Source organism: Mus pahari, chromosome 15, assembly GCF_900095145.1.
Source record: "Mus pahari chromosome 15, PAHARI_EIJ_v1.1, whole genome shotgun sequence".
NCBI lineage: Eukaryota > Metazoa > Chordata > Mammalia > Rodentia > Muridae > Mus > Mus pahari.
The window spans coordinates 37,437,410-37,456,637 of record NC_034604.1 but is presented as its reverse complement, the minus strand read 5'-3'; the positions used below and the strand labels follow the sequence as shown (position 1 = coordinate 37,456,637).

The 19,228-nt window shown below is 38.5% G+C and overlaps 1 protein-coding gene across 3 annotated transcripts in view; it reads right to left on the bottom strand.

The window, feature by feature from the left end:
* The window catches only part of Tcerg1 (transcription elongation regulator 1), a 58,311-nt gene that overhangs the window by 28,525 nt on the left and 10,558 nt on the right, over positions 1–19,228 (bottom strand). For 2 of the 3 annotated variants that reach the window (XR_002381045.1, XM_021214171.1), the window contains exons 4-9: positions 18,005–18,476; positions 11,161–11,403; positions 6,756–6,818; positions 5,516–5,716; positions 4,772–4,884; positions 3,441–3,529 (exon numbers count right to left, since the gene is read on the bottom strand). Coding sequence is in view for 2 of the 3 variants with exons in the window: in XM_021214171.1 (XP_021069830.1) it covers positions 3,441–3,529; positions 4,772–4,884; positions 5,516–5,716; positions 6,756–6,818; positions 11,161–11,403; positions 18,005–18,476 (1,181 nt within the window). In the remaining variant the exon portion in view is untranslated. The remainder of the gene's footprint in view (positions 1–3,440; positions 3,530–4,771; positions 4,885–5,515; positions 5,717–6,755; positions 6,819–11,160; positions 11,404–18,004; positions 18,477–19,228) is intronic. The other variant, XM_021214173.2, reaches the window with a different exon arrangement.

Sequence of the window (19,228 nt, the reverse complement as noted above, 5' to 3'; positions counted from 1 at the left end):
TCAACTCTGGGCAGCACACCAGCACAGTGAACAGGGCAGAGCAGGGCAGTCAACTTGAGAAATGCTGGTCTCATGCTAAGGTAATGCTGACTATTAATGGGAGTATTGGTCGTTCCTGCTTGTAAAATACTGTTTGATGGATACACAAAAGCTTCAAACAGGCACTCTGGCAGCAAACTAGAGCCTGCTACCATCTAGGCTTCAGAACCAGAAGAGTGTAAGGTGTAGTGGGTAAACATGTTAAAGGGAACCTCATAACAAAGGTATGGGACTGGGCACAATAACTAAAACATCTACCAAATTTTAGAATAACAGGTGAGAGGTATAACATGAATAAATTAAATAATAAAAGCCTTTTAAAGGATCAAAGTGTAAAACCACAGTTCATACAGTTTCATTATAAGACTTTTTAAGCTGATATTCTGGATGAAATTAAAACGGTCATTACTGTTACTTAGCAACAAGGAGGCCAGAAAGGTGGTATGTAAGATATATATGTGTTGAGTGGCCCAAAAGGCTGGGACTGGGAGTAGGTGAGATAGATGGGAATCAGCGGCCTGTAGTAACAATCCACTTTAGGCAGAGGTTCTCAACCTTCCTAATGCTGTGACCCTTTAATACAGTTCCTCATGTTATGGTGACCCCCCAACCATAAAATTATTTTCATTACTATTTCATATCTGTAATTTTGCTGCTGTTATGAATCATGTGAATTTATGATATTAAGGATATCTGATATGAAACCCCAAAGGGATCATAACCCACAGGTTGAGAATCACTAGTTTAAAAGATTTGTTAGACTGCTGATGTGGAAGCCACAGGCCCAGGCCAACACCCCTCACTCATTGCTTTGCTTTTCACATCTGCCCTGCTGAGGATAGCAGATCAGGAAGACATCTTCAGCCCTCCTCCACTTTCAACCCATACCCCTCCTTAAGGGAAAAAAATAAAAATCACTACATAACTTAGAAGGTCAATGATGAAGAAAAGCCTAAAGATAAAAATCTTAAGAAGAGCAGAAGAAATGGCTCAGAGGTTAAGAGCACTGACTGTCCTTCCAGAGGTCCTGACTTCAATTCCCAGCAACCACATGGAGACTCAAAACCTTCTGTCATGGGATCCGATACCCTCTTCTGGTGTGTCTAAGACAGCTATAGTGCAGACATACATTAACTAAGTAAGTAAAATCTTAAAAAAAAGAATTCATAAGAAATACAGTTAAGGACTTAGAAGGAAGACTAGATCCAAATGTCTAGACATCAAATTACAATACAACTGGTCCACTCCACGAAAAGAAAGAAGCAACATTTACACAAAGTCTAAAAGAACATGAAGCTACTCTGGACAGGTCCATGTGTGAAACATGAAACCCAAACAGAATCAGGTGTGAAGCTGCTTAACCTCAAACTTAGGAGGAACCTGTATATTAAATACAGTACAGACTATTTTAATAACTCTGACTATATATCAGACACATTTTACATAATTAGTTTAAACAACTTCATCAAGTCAGTGAAAAACATACACTGAAAACTATACCTAGTGTCTTTAAAACACACTTTTACTACAACCTTCAGTGATATTCCCTATACACAAAAATAACTAGAGACCAGTTTAAACAGCCTTAGCAATTCTATTAGGGATAGTGTTAGTGCTGATATTGTGACCTGTATAAGAAAGGCAAATAGGAATTATTGAGGAACAGTCATTTTCACAGAAAGAAAAAAAAAAAAAAAAAAAAACAGAAATTCAAAGATGTGAGATGATGTAGTTCAAAAAAATGGCAGTGTAAGCTTCACTGGCACAAAATAGCAGGAAGTCTCACTGTACCTTTAAATGTGAGTCTTCCATCTACATCCACTACAGTCTTTTAAACTATTAAGAATTCAATAGCAGCACTGTCCCTATATTCAACACTGTGACCTATAAATGCAACTTTTCATAAAAAGGACCTTGGAAAACTGAGTCTCAAACTGGAAATGCACAAGACAACCCTCAACATCTTGTCCTAACAGAAAAAAACAAAATTATGAAAGAATCATAAGATCAGGAATGTATTTTATGAGAGCAAGAAACAGGGCAATGAGATATCAGTGAAGATAATCCCTCTACCAGCCAGAAACATAAAGACATTTAAATCAACTATTCTGGAAGTGGTAAGTCCTTCCTAATACAATCTGTCCCTTTAAGATACCAACGTTGAGGATATCTCTCCACAGATATTTCAGTTAATAAAGTAAAAAGTTAATACAAGGACATAGCACATCAACCCTTAATAATGTATAGGATCTAGTCTAGGGATTTACCACCCTGCACTAAAAACATGCTGGGAATATAACTTCTACACTTAGGGAGATGTGATGTGCATGGTAAGGCATTGAACACAACTGCCATTTATCTACTACAAGCTATTAACAATTTGCAATTTTTTAAGTATTTACTTATGAATATGAGTATACTGTAGCTCTCTTAGATATGCCAGAAGAGGGCATTGGATCCTATTACAGATGATTGTGAGCCACCATGTGGTTGCTGGGAATTGAACTCAAGACCTTCGGAAAAGCAGTCAGTGCTCTTAACTGCTGAGCCATCTCTCCAGCACCCACAATCTGCAAGTTTTAACAACCAAAAATATCTCCAACGTTTTGCACCTATGTCCACTGAGGAGTAAAATTACTGCTGATTGAAAACCACTGATCTATATATCAATAACTGATCTGATCAACAGCATCAGCCACTAACATCACTCATACACACAAACAACTAGAAACCTTTTAAGGAAACTCAAGATCAAACTTTTATCTGATCACACTCAAGATCTGCTTCTTATTTTGTAGAAAATCCAGTAACAAAGGTATCTATTCAACATTTTCTCACAAACATGGTTTTTAAAACAGATGAAGGGCCACTACTGGAAAAAAATGGGGGTTGGGGAGAGCAAAGAGGGAGGGACAAAAGTAGTAAAGCCAGGAAAGCTTCAAGAACAACAAGTGAGTGCATGTGCAGTCGCTAGGGCTAAGCAAGCAAGAGAAGGCATACAAGGGACACTTATGTGGCAGAGGGAGAGAGGAAAAACCAAGCCCAGGAAAAAACAGTAAGATTACTCCATAATTAAAGAAAAAGTCATATTTACAGAGTTCTGTAATATCACAGTGAGAGCCTACATATGCATGTATACACTTACATATAAATAAATTTACAACATTAAACAGCAAGAAGCAGGTTCAAGATCTCACAGTAGTTCAGTACAGGACCAAGAAAGGAAGAAGATTTTTGTGTAATTATTATAGAAAACACATATGGCAATTGATTTCTAAGTCTAAACACCCCAACTGGAATCAAAATATCCAATAGTTAAAAAATGTATCTGAGCCATACTTTTACAAATCTTTCTTCCTATAGAAATGTCATTTAGACAAGTGTCATAACAAAGTACATACCATGGAGTACCAGGAATAGGAGTAGTAGCTACTGGCTTTGCCTTCTGGGCAGCCTTTTCTTCTTCAGTCATCTCTTCTTCTTTGGGCTCCTAAGGGAATTAATATTGTATCAAATTAATAACACAAGATAAATAAGAAATAAACTATCATTACAAATACCTCAAATGAAAACCAACCCAAGATCTCTTATAAGAACTCCAAGGAGAGATTCCGAGTAGGAATTTCTCAAAAGACCAACATCCTTGCCCTACATTAAAAGCTGAATCACTGGGCTGGAGAGATGGCTCAGTGGTTAAGAGTACCAACTGCTCTTCTGAAGGTCCTGAGTTCAAATCCCAGCAACCACATGGTGGCTCACAACCATCCGTAATGAGATCTCACGCACTCTTCTGGTGTGTCTGAAGACAGCTACAGTGTACTTAGATATAATAATAAATAAATCTTAAAAAAAAAAAAAAAAAAGAGCTGAATCACACATAACAAGCAGCAACAACTGGTCCTATCTTAGACATACTAGCTATGCACTTACAACTGAAATAACTAAAGTAGAGAAAATTAGAAGACCTCTTCCTTTAACGTCGTTTTTTTTTCTTCTGCTAACTTCTACAGTACTGAAACATGGCTATCATAGCACCTCCCAAAAACTCAGAACTCTAGTGTTACAAAAGGACCATTCCACACTGAGACAGACAGTGGAGAGGGCAGATGAAATGCACTCAAATAGTAAGATGTACTTCTAACTTTAACTCAAACAAATGCAAGGCAAGAGTTTGGAGATTAGGCCCAACCTCTAGCCCAAGACCCTTTCTTTCAATGGACCTTGACTAAATATAAAAAGAAAAGGGCTAGAGAGAGAGATGGCTCAGTTCTCAGACGTGGGTACTGTTCTTCTTGGGTACCTGAGTTCGATTCTCAGTTCCCATAAAAAGCAATTCCTAACTGTCTGTAATTAGAGCTCCAGATACACTGTTCTAGCCTCCAGGGATACCCACAAATACTACAAATACATGCAATGAAAACACACACACACACACACACACACACACACACACACACACACACACACACACACACACACACACTTTAAAGTAAAAATAAATAAAACACGCAAAAGAATTAATGAAATTTTCAAAGAAAACAGTATAAAAAATTAGAACTACCTTTAAAAAATTCATGAAGCTTCCACAGGAAAAATGATTAGAACTTCAAACTTTCAGAGGTCAAATTGACAACTGTTTTAATATAGAGCAAATCCATGTGCAGGTCTGTGTAAATACTGCCAAGCAACTCAGGCTGACCCCACCCCTCAGGTTAGCGTGCCCGGCCTTTACCTCCTTTATCTCCTTTATAGGTTCTTCCTTAGGGTCTTCCTCCTCAGTCTCCATTGGCAATGGCTCTTCAGATGCCTCCTTAATTGGTTCTTTAATCTTCTCATCTAATTTTTCTGTTAAAAAACTAAGATGATGTTATTCAAAAGTTTTTCTGTAATTTTTAAAAGAGTTTCTATGAAATAAGCAGTTGAGATGTTCTATTTCTCAATGTTAACCATAAATATAAAATGCCAGCCAGGCATGGTGGCGCAGGCCTTTAATCCCAGCACTCGGGAGGCAGAGGCAGGCGAATCTCTGAGTTCGAGGCCAGCCTGGTCTACAGAGTGAGTTCCAGGACAGCCAGGGCTGCACAGAGAAACCCTGCTTCGAAAAACCAATATATATATAAAATGATCTTCTTGATACTGTCACTAATATTACTGGAAAACTCTTTAACCTGCTGACTTCAAGAGAAGATATTCTCCAGTCACCTGCATCATGTGCAGCAACCATCCGTAAAATACTGAACTATGATGAGAAGCAAGGACTCACAGCATAGAACATTATGAGTCTGCCACATACTAGGTTCCAAAGACCTAAATTTTGCTATCAGTATCATAAACTTCCATAATAATATAATTATACAGTACCTAATAACTGAAAAATGTGAATATTTTTAAACTTTTAACTTACAAAGTAGGAATTTCAAATAGCCGTCTACTTATTATAGTTCATACTATGTCCTTAGTCACAAAACAACTATACCTTTCTCCTTCAGTTCTTGGGGCTTTTCCCATGTTGATTCTAGTGTTCTATTATTATAATAGTACGTCTTCCCATCTGCTGTTTTATATTCAGTCCACTCGGAAACTGCTGTTGCTCCAGCTAAGGCAGCAGGTGAGGCGGCAATAGCAACCTGGGGGTGTATCATGGGTACTATAGGAGGGGCCATTCCTGGTAATACACCTAAAAATTAATAAAAAGTTAGATCTAAGTATTAAAACATAATATAAAATAAAACCACAAGTAAAATCTTCCTAGTAAATATTAAATACTTGGAACAAGAATAGTATGTAACAGGTGATGTAAGTATCGACTCTACTTCCCTGGACTGTTGATTCTAATGCCTAAATTCAAATGGATACAAAACTGGATCCAAGAAATACCTTAAGAACAGTCAAACGTTTAGGTGTCCTCTATGCCAATGTCTAACTACCATGATCTACTAAAAACAGAAATATACTTTTTAAGTTCTAAAATTCTAAAGAAATAACACAGTCACTGAGTGTAATTCCTAAACCAAAATTATTTTCTACTTCTAAAATATTTAAACGGGTCAGAATAAAAATTCTTAGTTTTAAAGTAAAACAACTATTCCCAACTCCAAATGATAAATATGTAGACTATCTGATTACCCTTTCCCTTAAAAAGGCAGATCTATTTTTAAAAGATAAGCCTCAATTTTTGTTTTTTATAATGCTAACTAAACACTGTTCATATAAGGATGGAAACAAGAATCCAAACAGAAAACAAAAATCCTAGAATCTAGGTTCCAGGTAGCCTTACTTTGGTAAATTTAAAATGCAAATGTATGCTATATACAAATATCACACACACAAAGTCACTTGCATGCAAGCGTAATCACATCATTTTACACATGGAAATGACATTTTATATTTAACTTAAAAACATACATCAAAAATAAAATTAAATGTTATGAATATGAGAATGAAGTTGTTTACACTTATTACGTAAGTTAAGATATATAAAGTGCTCTGACCTCATTTGCTTTTGTGAACCATAGAAGCTAATACTACAGGAAATTGGGAAATTAAGTGTTGGCCAAATATGACAACTGCATTTAAACTGCTCATTAAAAAGAAAAGTATTTTTTAAGCTCCACTCACTAGGGCAAAAAATAAATAAATAAATAAAAGGATAAACAACAACATTCACTACCATGCCAACTTACAGACAAAACAAACTAAGATGGTTTTAAAATTACCGGTCTTGGTGGTAGCGACTGTCTTTACATACGGGCAGCTGACTATTTGCATCATTGCTACACCTGTAAAATGGATAAGCAAGCATTGGTTGGAAAGCTGCCATTGTATGTCGGCTACCACTGGGATTCAGGGAAATAATTTACCACTACAATTTAGAATCTATTTCCAATGAGAATGACCAAGAATGGAATAAAATAGTTTTGTGGGAAGTAGTGTCAAATCGAGTGTTGCTATTTCTAGCTACAACACCAGTTACCTACCAGCTCTGTTTGAAGGAACCTCAATGTGTAAAGTCAACAAAAGAAACCCCCTTTGTTACACGCTAATAAATTCTTGAGTGGGACTTTTTCTCACCAGACATCAAACCCAGCTGTGGATGCTTACAGGCCAGCAAAAGGCACTGCACTTGGCACTGTCTGACAAGATACTGTTGCTATGCTGATGCCCATGTGAAACCACAGGCTAGGGCTGGGTAAGGTCCAACTATGCAAAAATAGAAAGGAAAAGACAGTGCAGAGGGGCAGGGGGAATAAGAAAAAAATTAAGGCACAAAATAGATTCAACTATTCCACTGCAGTGACAGTTAAAACAAAAGCACAGATGGAAAGAGCAGGAGCATTAACTAGTGTCAAATATCTGTTTAGTGCCTGCCACATGGAATGGCACCAACATGGACCACCATGGAGGCAGGCCAAAACTACACTTGTCCCCTCTGAGGTTCTTAGTCACTGTCTGTTGTCACTTAGGCTGGCTGAAGGAGCGTGTATTAAGAACAGATATTACGTACAGTTTGAGAAGGAGGGAGACTCATCATGATGGATTAGAATAATGATAAAAAGTGAAAACAAAAGCTGGAAACTGAGGAAATTCAAAATTGAATGTGAATTTTAAAACGTTTTAAAAAAAAAATAGGAAGAATCGTAGGGAAATAAATTTTACTATTTTGTACCTGGAAAAAACTCAACTTAAGTTTGGTACTGCAAATTTAAAAAATGCAAAATACTGAATTAAAAATAAACTTTCCCGCTGAAGGATGGGAAAATATATCTCTCCTGATTGATTTCAAAAAGTAAAATCAAAATTAAAACTCTGCATTTTCAAATAATTTAAATGATGTTCACACACGCACACGTCCAAAAAGCACCAAATTTTCAAGTGCCTTAATTTCATTATCATTTCAATAAAGGTTAACCCTAAACTTCCTACTAACTTTAAACCAAAATAAAATCCCTGAGTTATAAAAGCACACTGAGTGAAGAAAGCTGTGTGTATTGTTTTATTTTCCTAATGCTGAAACAAAGCAAAAGATAAAAAAATTCACTTCATAAAAGAAGTTTCAGGCTGTAAATTTCAGTTAATATAAATACTGCCATCTACAGGATCACCAAGCCTATTAAGCCACCACTTTCCTTAGGATAAAACTTTCTTCCAAAGTCTAGTCTCTATTTATAAACTATATCCTCCAAAGAAATTTCATTATGTAACTCTAAATGAATCAAATATCTTCATATTCAGACATAACTGCCAATGATAAAAATCAACTGAGCCAACCTAAATATCTACATAACTATTAGCATATGTTTCTTCTCAACCTAAACAGATAAATCCAAGGCTTTCCCTGAAGATATTACAAGCATATTATGAATACTCACAAAATAACCACATACCTAAAATACTAACCTTTTTTTAAAAGGGGAAGTTTTTGTCCAATTTTCCTACAAATTATGCTGTCCTCAAAATATGCTCTATTAGGAAATTAGAAAATTCCACTTAGCATTTTGGATTCTGATGTCAATGACAGTAAGTTTCATAAAATTGCCAGTAAGATTTCAGTTTTAGAAGCAGATACCTCTATTCCTAATCTGTTACCGCCCTCAAATTCCACCTTTTAGCTCATCTAAATCTTCTACTACTTTCCTTCAGCTTAGTCATCTCCTACTTAGTCATCCTTATTATATCCAGACAATGCTATTACAAATACAATGTCAAGCTGCAAAATAAGTAACACAAATAAATCCTTCCAATTCACCTTAACACAAAATTGACATAAAGAAGGGGGAAAGGTAGGATCTAACTGTAAATAATGACAGACAAAAATTTGGGGAAGAGAAAATAAGTGTTTTTGTCTTTCTTTTCACTAAAATACCTTGTAGAACTTAGTAAAAAGGTTAATGAGAAAAAAATGATTATCAAATCAGAAATGTCTCAGTATCAACAAATATTACTACTACTTTCTATAAGACATCTTCCAATGAAATCTTGGTAGCTTAGACAACCCAACTGCTACTGTTGGAGAATTCTTGAGTATGGAGTACAGCTCAGGAATATTAACATCTGCCTACCCTGCACAAGTCCCTGAGTTCGAACCCCAGAAGCACACAGGCGCATGTGCTTGTGTGTGCACGTGTGCACACACACACACACACAAACACACACACTCATGAGGGGGGGATCAGTTTTCTTCCACTTAACCTACAAAATATTAATGGTTGCCATTTTTTTTGGGGGGGGGGGGTTCCGAAACAGGGTTTCTCTCTCTGTATAGCCCTGGTTGTCCTGGAACTCACTTTGCAGACCAGGCTGGCCTCAAACTCAGAAATCCGCCTGCCTCTGCTTCCCAAGTGCTGGGATTGAAGGCGTGCGCCACCACGCCCGGCTGTGGCTGCCATTTTTTAAAAGTGTCTTTTATTGCCAAATTTCACAAGCATTATCTTCGTTTTTGTGGTCATTACCACCTATTCTAAATTTTTAGAAGGTATGAAAATGAGGAATTTGACAAACTTCCACTTTCCACAAATCTTTGCTAATAACATGCAGCCGTTCCCTTTTTTCTCTACTCTAGTAAAAGCATACAGAACACAGTGAACATCCCTTCAGAAGGCAATAATCTTTCAAAGTATTTTTATAGCATCCTCATGCCATCCCTCAGTCTGTTCTCTACAAACTAAGAGTTCGGCATCTTCACACTCAAAACCTACAGCTGGCCTTGACACTGCCCTTAACTAGAAAGCAGACTATCATTCCAAGGCTGGAAGACTAGACAAGTGAATTCTAGGTTAGGCTGGGCTACACAGCAAGACACTAAATAATAATAATAATAATAATAATAATAATAATAATTAGTTTTTAAAAAGAAAAAGGGTTTGACAAGTGTCAAACTATTCCATCCTTGTTACTTTCCTACAAAAATAAGATGCAGAGGAAAGTACTCAGATTGCCTTAAAATATAACTCAAGAACAAAACCGTTAGTACCAAACAACTGGATTTTTTAGATGACTAGAGATTCTAACCTTCACATATAGGGCATCTTCTCTTTAGCACTTATCTACCACTATATCAATAATGAATAAAAGATTTTTTTTAATCCAACAAAAAACACCAGTTCTTAAATTTTTGGTTCTTGCAAAATTTTAATATTTAAATGTATTCACATCATACCTCTCCTTTTACACAGAACCCTATCCAATAAATGGCAACAGCCTTAGGAAAGTGTGAAAGTTAGAGACAGAAGCCAGGGTCTTCTTCATCCTTACCACAAGCTAGCCTTGTAAAACCTATCTACAGTAACTATTTTCAACTACAACACTTAGGAATGAATCATGGATCAAGGATTAAATACATTCATTTGACAACAACAAACGCACTCAAATTAGAATGCCCAACAATACCATTATGTATTCCCTAATGGAAAACTTCTCCACAAATCCTTTAACTCATTCTCTACTCTTCATAATTTCCTGTACAATAATATACACAAATCTGCCCTAAGAAACTTTTAAATAATGTAGGTTATACTCTACTTCATAAATGTTGTAAAGAAACCTTCTGATTTCTGTCTTATATCAATCTGTTCACAATTAGGCGACTCATATTCTTCCTAGTACAACATGATTATTAAGAGTTTGGTACCTGGATCTGGAAGGCAGATCAGATCCCTAACACTGTCACTAAACTATGTGACACTGGACAAAAAAATAATTAAACCTGTCCGCAAGTCTACCTAAGATGGTTGCAAAACTTAAGACTGAATGCATATGTGTTAGAATGACATACAGTGTTTAACCTGTGCTAGCTGTTATAGCTTGTAATTTATCAACTTCATAGATTCAATCTTTTTATATAAAAAAAAAATCACATTTAGAACATATTTACAAACAAAGAGAATTTAGTTGAGGTTATTATCCAAAATAAGTGTATTTTTAAATGTGACTAATTATAAGACATGTAAACAACAACAAAAAAGGACATTTACCAAAACTTAAGAAAAAATATCGCAGTTAGCCATGAATCTTTCAAAACCATCTCAAACAGGTGAGATTCAAGGCAATTTCAAATGCAACAGACACATGAGAACAAACTGACAATGAGAAACAGCTAGAACATCAAGTGTGATCTGAGGTTACCTGGGAGTGGGATTGGCATGCCAGGCAGGGGCACACGGAATGGAGGCACCATTACTGGTGGGAAAGCAGGTATTGCTGCTGCCGGCTGAGGTACCGAGTGAGGAACAGCAGGAGGTAACGTCTGAGGGTGCGGCTGGGGTACGGTTTGCACAGGTGTGGCTGTAGGAGCAGGAGCTGAAACACTAACTGTAGGCGTGGCAACTGAAACAGCAGAACTTGGGGTCTGGTCTTGTGTTGTGGGTGCTGATGAAAGAGAAAACAACACGCCATCACTCCTCATGACCCTTCTCACAGTACTCTGCCGTCACTCACTCGCCCTCTTACTTGCTCGCCCGCCCACCCACCCATCTACTCACTCACTCACTCACTCACCTACCCACTCACTCACTCACTCACTCACTCACTCAGTATTTAAGGGCCCATCATCTCATGAACTGCAAGAAATGTGTTACAAAATCCATCTTCAAGAAGCTTTAAAAATAGCTACATGAAATTTAAACAAAAAACAAAACAACAGTAGGGCATAAAAAACAGGACCAAGACCTAGTCTGTTCAGATACAGGAAGGATACAGAAATTCCTACGTTGAGATATTAAACCTCAATGAGTCAAGATTTCAAAGAGGAACCCAAAGAGAAAATAAGCAAATATTGAAAGAAGCATGAGCAAAGCGAGGGGTAGAGAGGAGCAGTGTCTACATATCAGGAGTTCACACTCAGCTCCTAAGACATGAGGCACACACCAACAAGCCTGGAGGAAGGGTCTGCTGGGCAGGGAGGGAGGGGGCAGTGCTGACGCAGAGAGACTACATGAGGTAGGAAACTACATATCCCAGTGTGCTCTCACATTATTGGCAAGATTTTGTAAGTGTAATGAAGGTGGGTGTGGTGAGTCAACTGGGTAAGTACACAGGAAGGAGAGAGATCCATGACAGTACTGGACTGTCTAAGCAAGAAAGAACAGAGTGAGAAAGGACATGCACACAGCTAAGGTCTGGAGAGGAAAGAATAGAACAGAAACACCTCAATTATTTCAAATCTTAAAAAAAACATTACAAGTGTTTCTTATAGTGTGAATGGGTGAATGTAAAATTCAGCATAATTTGGATTCTGCTAATAGATTTTTTTAAAGATTTATTTATTATATGTAAGTACACTGTAGCTGTCTTCAGACACTCCAGAAGAAGGTGTCAGATCTTGTTACGGATGGTTGTGAGCCACCCATGTAGTTGCTGGGATTTGAACTCAGGACCTTCAGAAGAGCAGTTGGGTGCTCTTACCCACTGAGCCATCTCACCGGCCCTAATAGATTTTTAATTATCAGAAATAAAACACTTCATCTGTAGAAGTCACATTTAAAGGAAAAAAAAAAAAAATCAAAAAATAAAATCTATACTTCACATTTTAAAGGTTCTAGCTCACATTTAATAAAACATGTCATTTATTTATAACTCACCTAGTTCCAAATAAAGTCCACTATAATTCAATAGCTTTTCAGAGATTTTTTTTTTTTAAAGAAAGGAAAGTATCAAACTGTACCTGTATCAGACTAAAGAGTAAAGCTGGCAAATTACTAACAGTAATCTTAATCTTTAAGCAACTTTAATTTTTAATAAAAGCATAGGGTTGAATACAAACTGTCCAACTGTACTGTCCACCTGCAAACAAAACTCTGTCCACTCCCATCTTCTAGCTTCTAAATGAAAACCTCTCTTATGCTGGAAGGATGTGAGTGATTTCATACTTGTTAATGAGGACTCACCTTGGCTAAATAGACAGCAGGGCCAAACAAGTATCTTCAGGGGCCCAGGAGTAAATTGTTGGTCTAGCATAAACCTAGCCTTAGGGTACAGTTTCATATTAATATAATTTGTAACAGTGTGAAAAAGACAAAGTACAAGCAACATTTGCCCATACATACATACATACACCATTCAGCAATTGTAGACCACTAAACTGGCTAAAGATATATTTGTTCTTCCTGATTTCCCTGAGAAGTTGACTTCATGATCAGTTTCCATAAACTTGCAAAACAAAACAAACAGAAGCAAAAAAGCTATGCTCAACTTCAAATAAAATAAGTGGTCTGAAAGCTTATTCCCATATAGCCACATATTTATATTGTAGTTCACAGAACTAATAATAATAATATTAATAATATTAAAATATTGTGTTCAGATTACTACAACTATGGTCCAAAGGACCAATGCCAGGAAAACAAGTTTATAGGAACATAAAAATTTGGGTGGAAAAGATTACAACTAAGAAGATGGCAAAAAGTATTCACTCAACTCATTTCTACTTTCCACAACAGGGTATTCTGCTCTTGCTTAAGGGTCATGAATCTAAGGAAAAGGATAAAGGCAATGAAAAGAGTCACGGGAGAACCTGAGAGCGATGCCAAGATAATGAGTAAGCTCCTACTAGTTCCATGTGCTCAAATAACTGCTAGAGCACTATACCGTAATCCACGCTACTTAACCCAGTGTAGAATTCTAAAAAAGACCAGTGACTATGTTCAAGTAGAAAATAGTAAAACTAGAACCACAGTACCAGAATATTCAGGCATACAGTATAAAAACTGGTACTCAAAAGCAATGAAGAGAGCATGACTTTATTATGTTTAAAGGTCCTTTAAAGAGCAGGAAGGGGAGAGGTACTCACTGATGACAGTTTTATATACAGAAATGGAGCACAAATAGGGCAGATGAAATAGCTACATAACCATGTATGTCCCTTAAAGAAGTACCACCCTTCCCAAGCCATCAAAGAGAGACTTTAAACAATAAGAGCCTGCACACACGGTACTATATTGCTGCCTTTATGACCCTGCTCCCATTACCACATACTCCATCAATCACTGGCAGGTTTCTGCCTTGACACTCAGCATGAAAAACCATAAGTTGAAGATCACAATCCAGTTAGGCAGTACAATTTTCCTTCCATTTATACCTTACACTTGAAAAACATCTAGTACTAAATAATATCTGTCTCTAGCTGGATTCAGAGTGCTTGCCTAAAATGCATAAGGCCCTGGGTTCAATCACCAGTAGGAGGAAGATACATACATCTAACTGTGTACATTCATTACATATACCTTACTTCTTCAGCTGGTTTTTCTATCAATAAGATAAATTCAAATTTGAATCCATTGATTATATCCCTTCAGTATATATTTCTTACACTACAGATTCCCAAATTTCTGAAGCTACCAATCATTAAAAGTATAAAGAAATCCAGACAGTGCAATGTATTAACAATGATCACTTCAAGATCAGTCAAAGTTTACAAAATTAATAGCACTGTCTTAAAGAGTTTGCTGTGATGGGACCACATGACCAAGGCAACTCTTAAAATGGAAGCACTTAATCGGAGCTGGCTTATAGTTTCAGAGTTTCAGTCCATCATCATAGCAAGAAGCATGGAAGCATTCAGGCCTACACGGTGCTGGAGGAGTTGAGAGTCTACATCTTGATCTGAAGGCAGCAGAAAGGGACTGTCTTTCACAGGCAGCCAGGAAAAAACTGATTCCACACAGGGTCTAACTTGAACTTATATATAAGACCTCAAAGCCTACCTCTCCACAGTGACACACTTCCTCCAACAAGGCAAGACACACTCCAAAACAAGCCCACACTTCCTAGTTGTGCCACTCCTTATTGGCCATTCAAACACATGAATCTATGGGTGATACCTATTCTAACCACCATATTCCACTTCCTGGCCCCCATAGGCTTATAGCCATAACATAATGCAGAATACATTTAGTTCAACTTCAAAAGTCCCCATAGTCTATCACAGTCATCTCTTAACTGCTATACCCTATAAAATTAAAAGGCAGATAGCATACTTCCTATATCATGGTATAGGATATATATCATGCCTGATATACAACTCTTTTCAGCTTTGTTGACTATAACACAATTCCCTTGAGCTTATTGCACTCCCTGTTTGCAAATTTCCTCGGCAGGTATCCCTCAGCTCTGGCATCTGTGGCATCTTAAGGTTGCCAACTTCACAGCTTCTTGATTCAATGTCTGGGACCTATGCATGATCTTCTAGGCTCCTCCAAAGAGCTTGGGTCACTTCAGCTCTACCTTCTGTGGCACACTCCAGGCCCTGACTGACTCCACTCCACTAATATTGCTGTTCTTGGCGGTCATCCCCGTCATCCCATATGCTGGGGTCTTCTGCAACTAGGCTTCACCAATAGCCTCTCACAAGCTTTCTTCATGGTGCCAAGCTTCAACTTCTTTGTCTGACCATCTTCAGTCCTGGGGCCTTCGACTGCCACTGAGGCTGCACCATCAGCAATGCCTTTCCTGGTCTCTCACCGTGCCAAGCCTCATGGATTGTCCATAATCCCTTCATAGTTTAAAAACCAATACCAACTGGATGATTCTTACACATTACCAAGTCTGGCAGTCAGCACAAGGTCTCTTTCTGGAACATTGCTTTTGTGCTCTCAGAAAACATTTCCCAGATTTCTCCTCAGTGATACTGGTATTTTCTTAATCACCGTTAACTTCTTAGCACCATCTAACCAGCATCAATTGTCCCACTAACCCTTCTATTCTTGACTGTCAAGCCAGAGCTGGCAAGGTCTGCTTGCCGGGGTAGGAATACATCTTCACCAGCTTTCTATTTTCAATTTCTTTCACTGCCTAAGCTTGGCTGTCCTGGAACTTGCTCTGTAGACTGACTTTGAACTCAGAGATGTGTCTGCCTGTCTCCTGAGTATTGGAATTAAAGGCATGAACCACCATGCCTGGACCTAAGCTTTTCTTTAATTCCTTTTCACAAGATCTTTCTAAGTATGGCCACTATGGTATGCCCTCCACTTCTGAATAGTAATTCATTCCAGATATAGCAGAGTTGACAACCAAGAATAGCCATCACAGTCCATCCTTTGTCAGTCTGACACACAGTCATATCTCCTTATGTCCAAATGACAACAATAACGAAGTCATAATAATACATAACATGATTTAACTATGCCTCATACAACTGCAAACTCAAACAAAAAGCTTAGCTGGGTGGGATTTTGCCCCGAGGTCACCACTTCTTAAATTCTATTTAATATCTCTGAACACAGGATTTAGTTCCATTCTACTTACTGGTGCTCCTCTAACCTTTGAACCAGATATTTTTTTTTATTTTTCCTTTCTCAGTTTGCTATATCTGAACAAAAGGTTCTTCAATGCAATTAATATAAATCTCTTCATCTTTGCCTCAGTCAGACTCTTCAAATGAGGGCAAAAAGCAGCCATATTCTTTACCAGATATAATAAAACTAATCTCTAGGCAACATACTAAAATTTTTCTCCTCTGAAACCTCTAGAGCCAGGCCCCAAAATTCCAATTCACCCTCAGTACAACTGTCTTCATGTTGCTATGAGTATGACCCATTTAGCCCAAAGTCCTCTCAAATCCACATTTCTCCAAGCTCAATCACAGTCAGGCCTATCACATCAATACCCCAGTCCCTGGTACTAACCTCTATCCCAGTTAGGGTATCCTTGCTGAGAAAGGACAAGATCAAGGCAGCTTGTATAAAGGAAAACTTTTTTTTTTTTTTTTTTTTTTTTGTTTTTCGAGACAGGGTTTCTCTGTTTAGCCCTGGCTGTCCTGGAACTCACTTTGTAGACCAGGCTGGCCTCAAACTCGGAAATCCACCTGCCTCTGCCTCCCGAGTGCTGGGATTAAAGGCATGCACCACCACGCCCGGCTAAAGGAAAACTTTTAACTGGGGCTGGCTTACAGTTTCATAGGTTTAGACCATTATCATCACAGCAAGAAGCATGGCAGCAGGCAGGCAGACACGGTGCTGGAGGAGCCCAGAGTTCTATCTACCCTCTTGATCCAAAGGCAGCAGAAAGGGGGGGGGGGGGGAGGGACTGTCTTCCACAGGCAGCCAGGAGGAAACTGATTCCACACTGGATTTAACTTATATATGAGACCTTAAAGCCCACCTCCACAGTGACACTTCCTCCACCAAGGCCACACCTTATCTAATAAGGCCACACCTCCTAGTAGTGCCACTCTTTATGAACCAAGCATTCAAACACATGAATCTATAGGAGCCATCCTATTCTAACCACCAATATACTGAATAGTTGTTTAAAAAACAAAACTGCAAAATAATAAAACAATAAAAAAAAAAAAAGAAAAAACAAAACTGTACTTCTCTTCAGCCCTTACATCTGGTATTTATACTCTCACTTTAAAGTTCTCAGTCTTGGGACTGTGATTGGATACTTGAAAATTCTTTCCTTTTCTTAGTGTTTCTAAGCCAATACAAACAGCATTTATGTATAACTTATTCTGGGGCCCACTTTCTCTAAAGAGGTTTACAGAAAAACAAAGTCTTCTGACTTCAGTATCACCCAGAGGTAGCATCTGAAGAACATTCCAGAACACCTGCCTGACTTTTAAAGCTATCCATCTCCTGGGCTTGCTCTTACTCAGTCTATTGAGCAATATATATTGCCCTGCCTCAGAACTTCCCTAACAACCCCATAAACTACATCACTTCTCATTCTGTTCAACCTTCAATTAGAAAACTCTATAAAATAGGACCCGGAACACATTTGTAATTCCCACAGCATTTGTCACTAGTGTTGGTCAATTAAATAACTGTACTTCTACAACTTAACTTTACAAACTATACCTGGGAAAATAATTTACTCATACAAATGTCTCATTTTCTCTAACTCAGAAATTTTAATGTCAAAACATATTTTAAGTAACATCAAGGGTAAAGCCAGAAATACCAGAGCCATTTTAGAATACCATATTTGGTTTTCACACCCCTAAATAAAAAAACACACACCGGCCAGTACTTACTTGATACTGTCTGTGCAACTGAAGTAGCAGTTGTCGTGGTAGCTGTGGTGGAGGATGGGGTTGATGTCGGGGTGGACGTGGACACTGCAGGTGCTGGGCTACTGGTGGTAGGGGTGGGAGCGCCTACTGCTTGTGCTTGGACTTGGGCCTGGGCCTGAGCCTGGGCCTGGGCTTGGGCCTGGGCCTGGGCTTGTGCTTGGGCTTGGGCTTGAGCCTGGGCCTGGGCCTGGGCCTGGGCCTGGGCCTGAGCCTGGGCTTGTGCCTGAGCCTGGGCCTGGGCCTGAGCCTGGGCTTGTGCCTGAGCCTGGGCCTGGGCCTGAGCCTGGGCTTGTGCCTGAGCCTGAGCCTGGGCCTGGGCCTGAACCTGTGCTTGGGCTGCAAGCATAGGCGTCAGTTCTGATTGCTGAATAACCTTAACTCCATCTGGCTTGGTCCATGCAGACTCACGAGTCCGAGCGTTATAGTAATAAACCTGCAGAGGGAGACAAAAGTGGCAACCACAAAACCTAGTGTGAAAAATGCTAGCATACTGTGTCCTAAAATATTTTAAAGAAGCCTTAAAAAAGGTTAAAAATATTCATAAATTATAAGTGTTTCTATTAACAGAAGAGAAAAATCAATGTCATATTTTGTGCAAGAAGTTAACAAAGAAGGCCTGACACTACCTTTATGAGAGGGTCTGGCTGGCAACACTGGCCTCTAACATGTCAGAGCTATAGCTGAGATTACCACCACTCTCTTCCAAGTCAGAATGCATACTATGCCTAAACCATGTAGACAAACAATGCCCCTCGGGTTCATAGTCTGTTTTCTTTCTGGAATTATGGAATTTTAGAATACGCTAAACAGGACTATATAATCAATCTCCAATGATAATCCCACCAAAACCATCTAGGTCCATGTGAGTTTATTGGTAGCAAACCCTTGCCATGTATGGTTAGCATCTGAAGAAATTAACCATGCAGCTTCATTCCTCCCGAGGGTCTTGGGAGGCCTCAGTCTCGTTTCCTTCATATTTGACCTCATGGACCTTCTCCTCTGTGTTTTGTATCCTTTCACTGTCGTTTCAGCTATGAGCTCAACTACGTGTTGATCCCTGTTAATGTTTCCCAAGCCTTGAGAACTTGTGGCATATTTAAAATACAGGCCCCCGTGTGATCTTCTAACTGCAACCGACTCTAATACTGGTCAGTCTCCCAGCGTCAAACCCTTGCCATTGCTTGA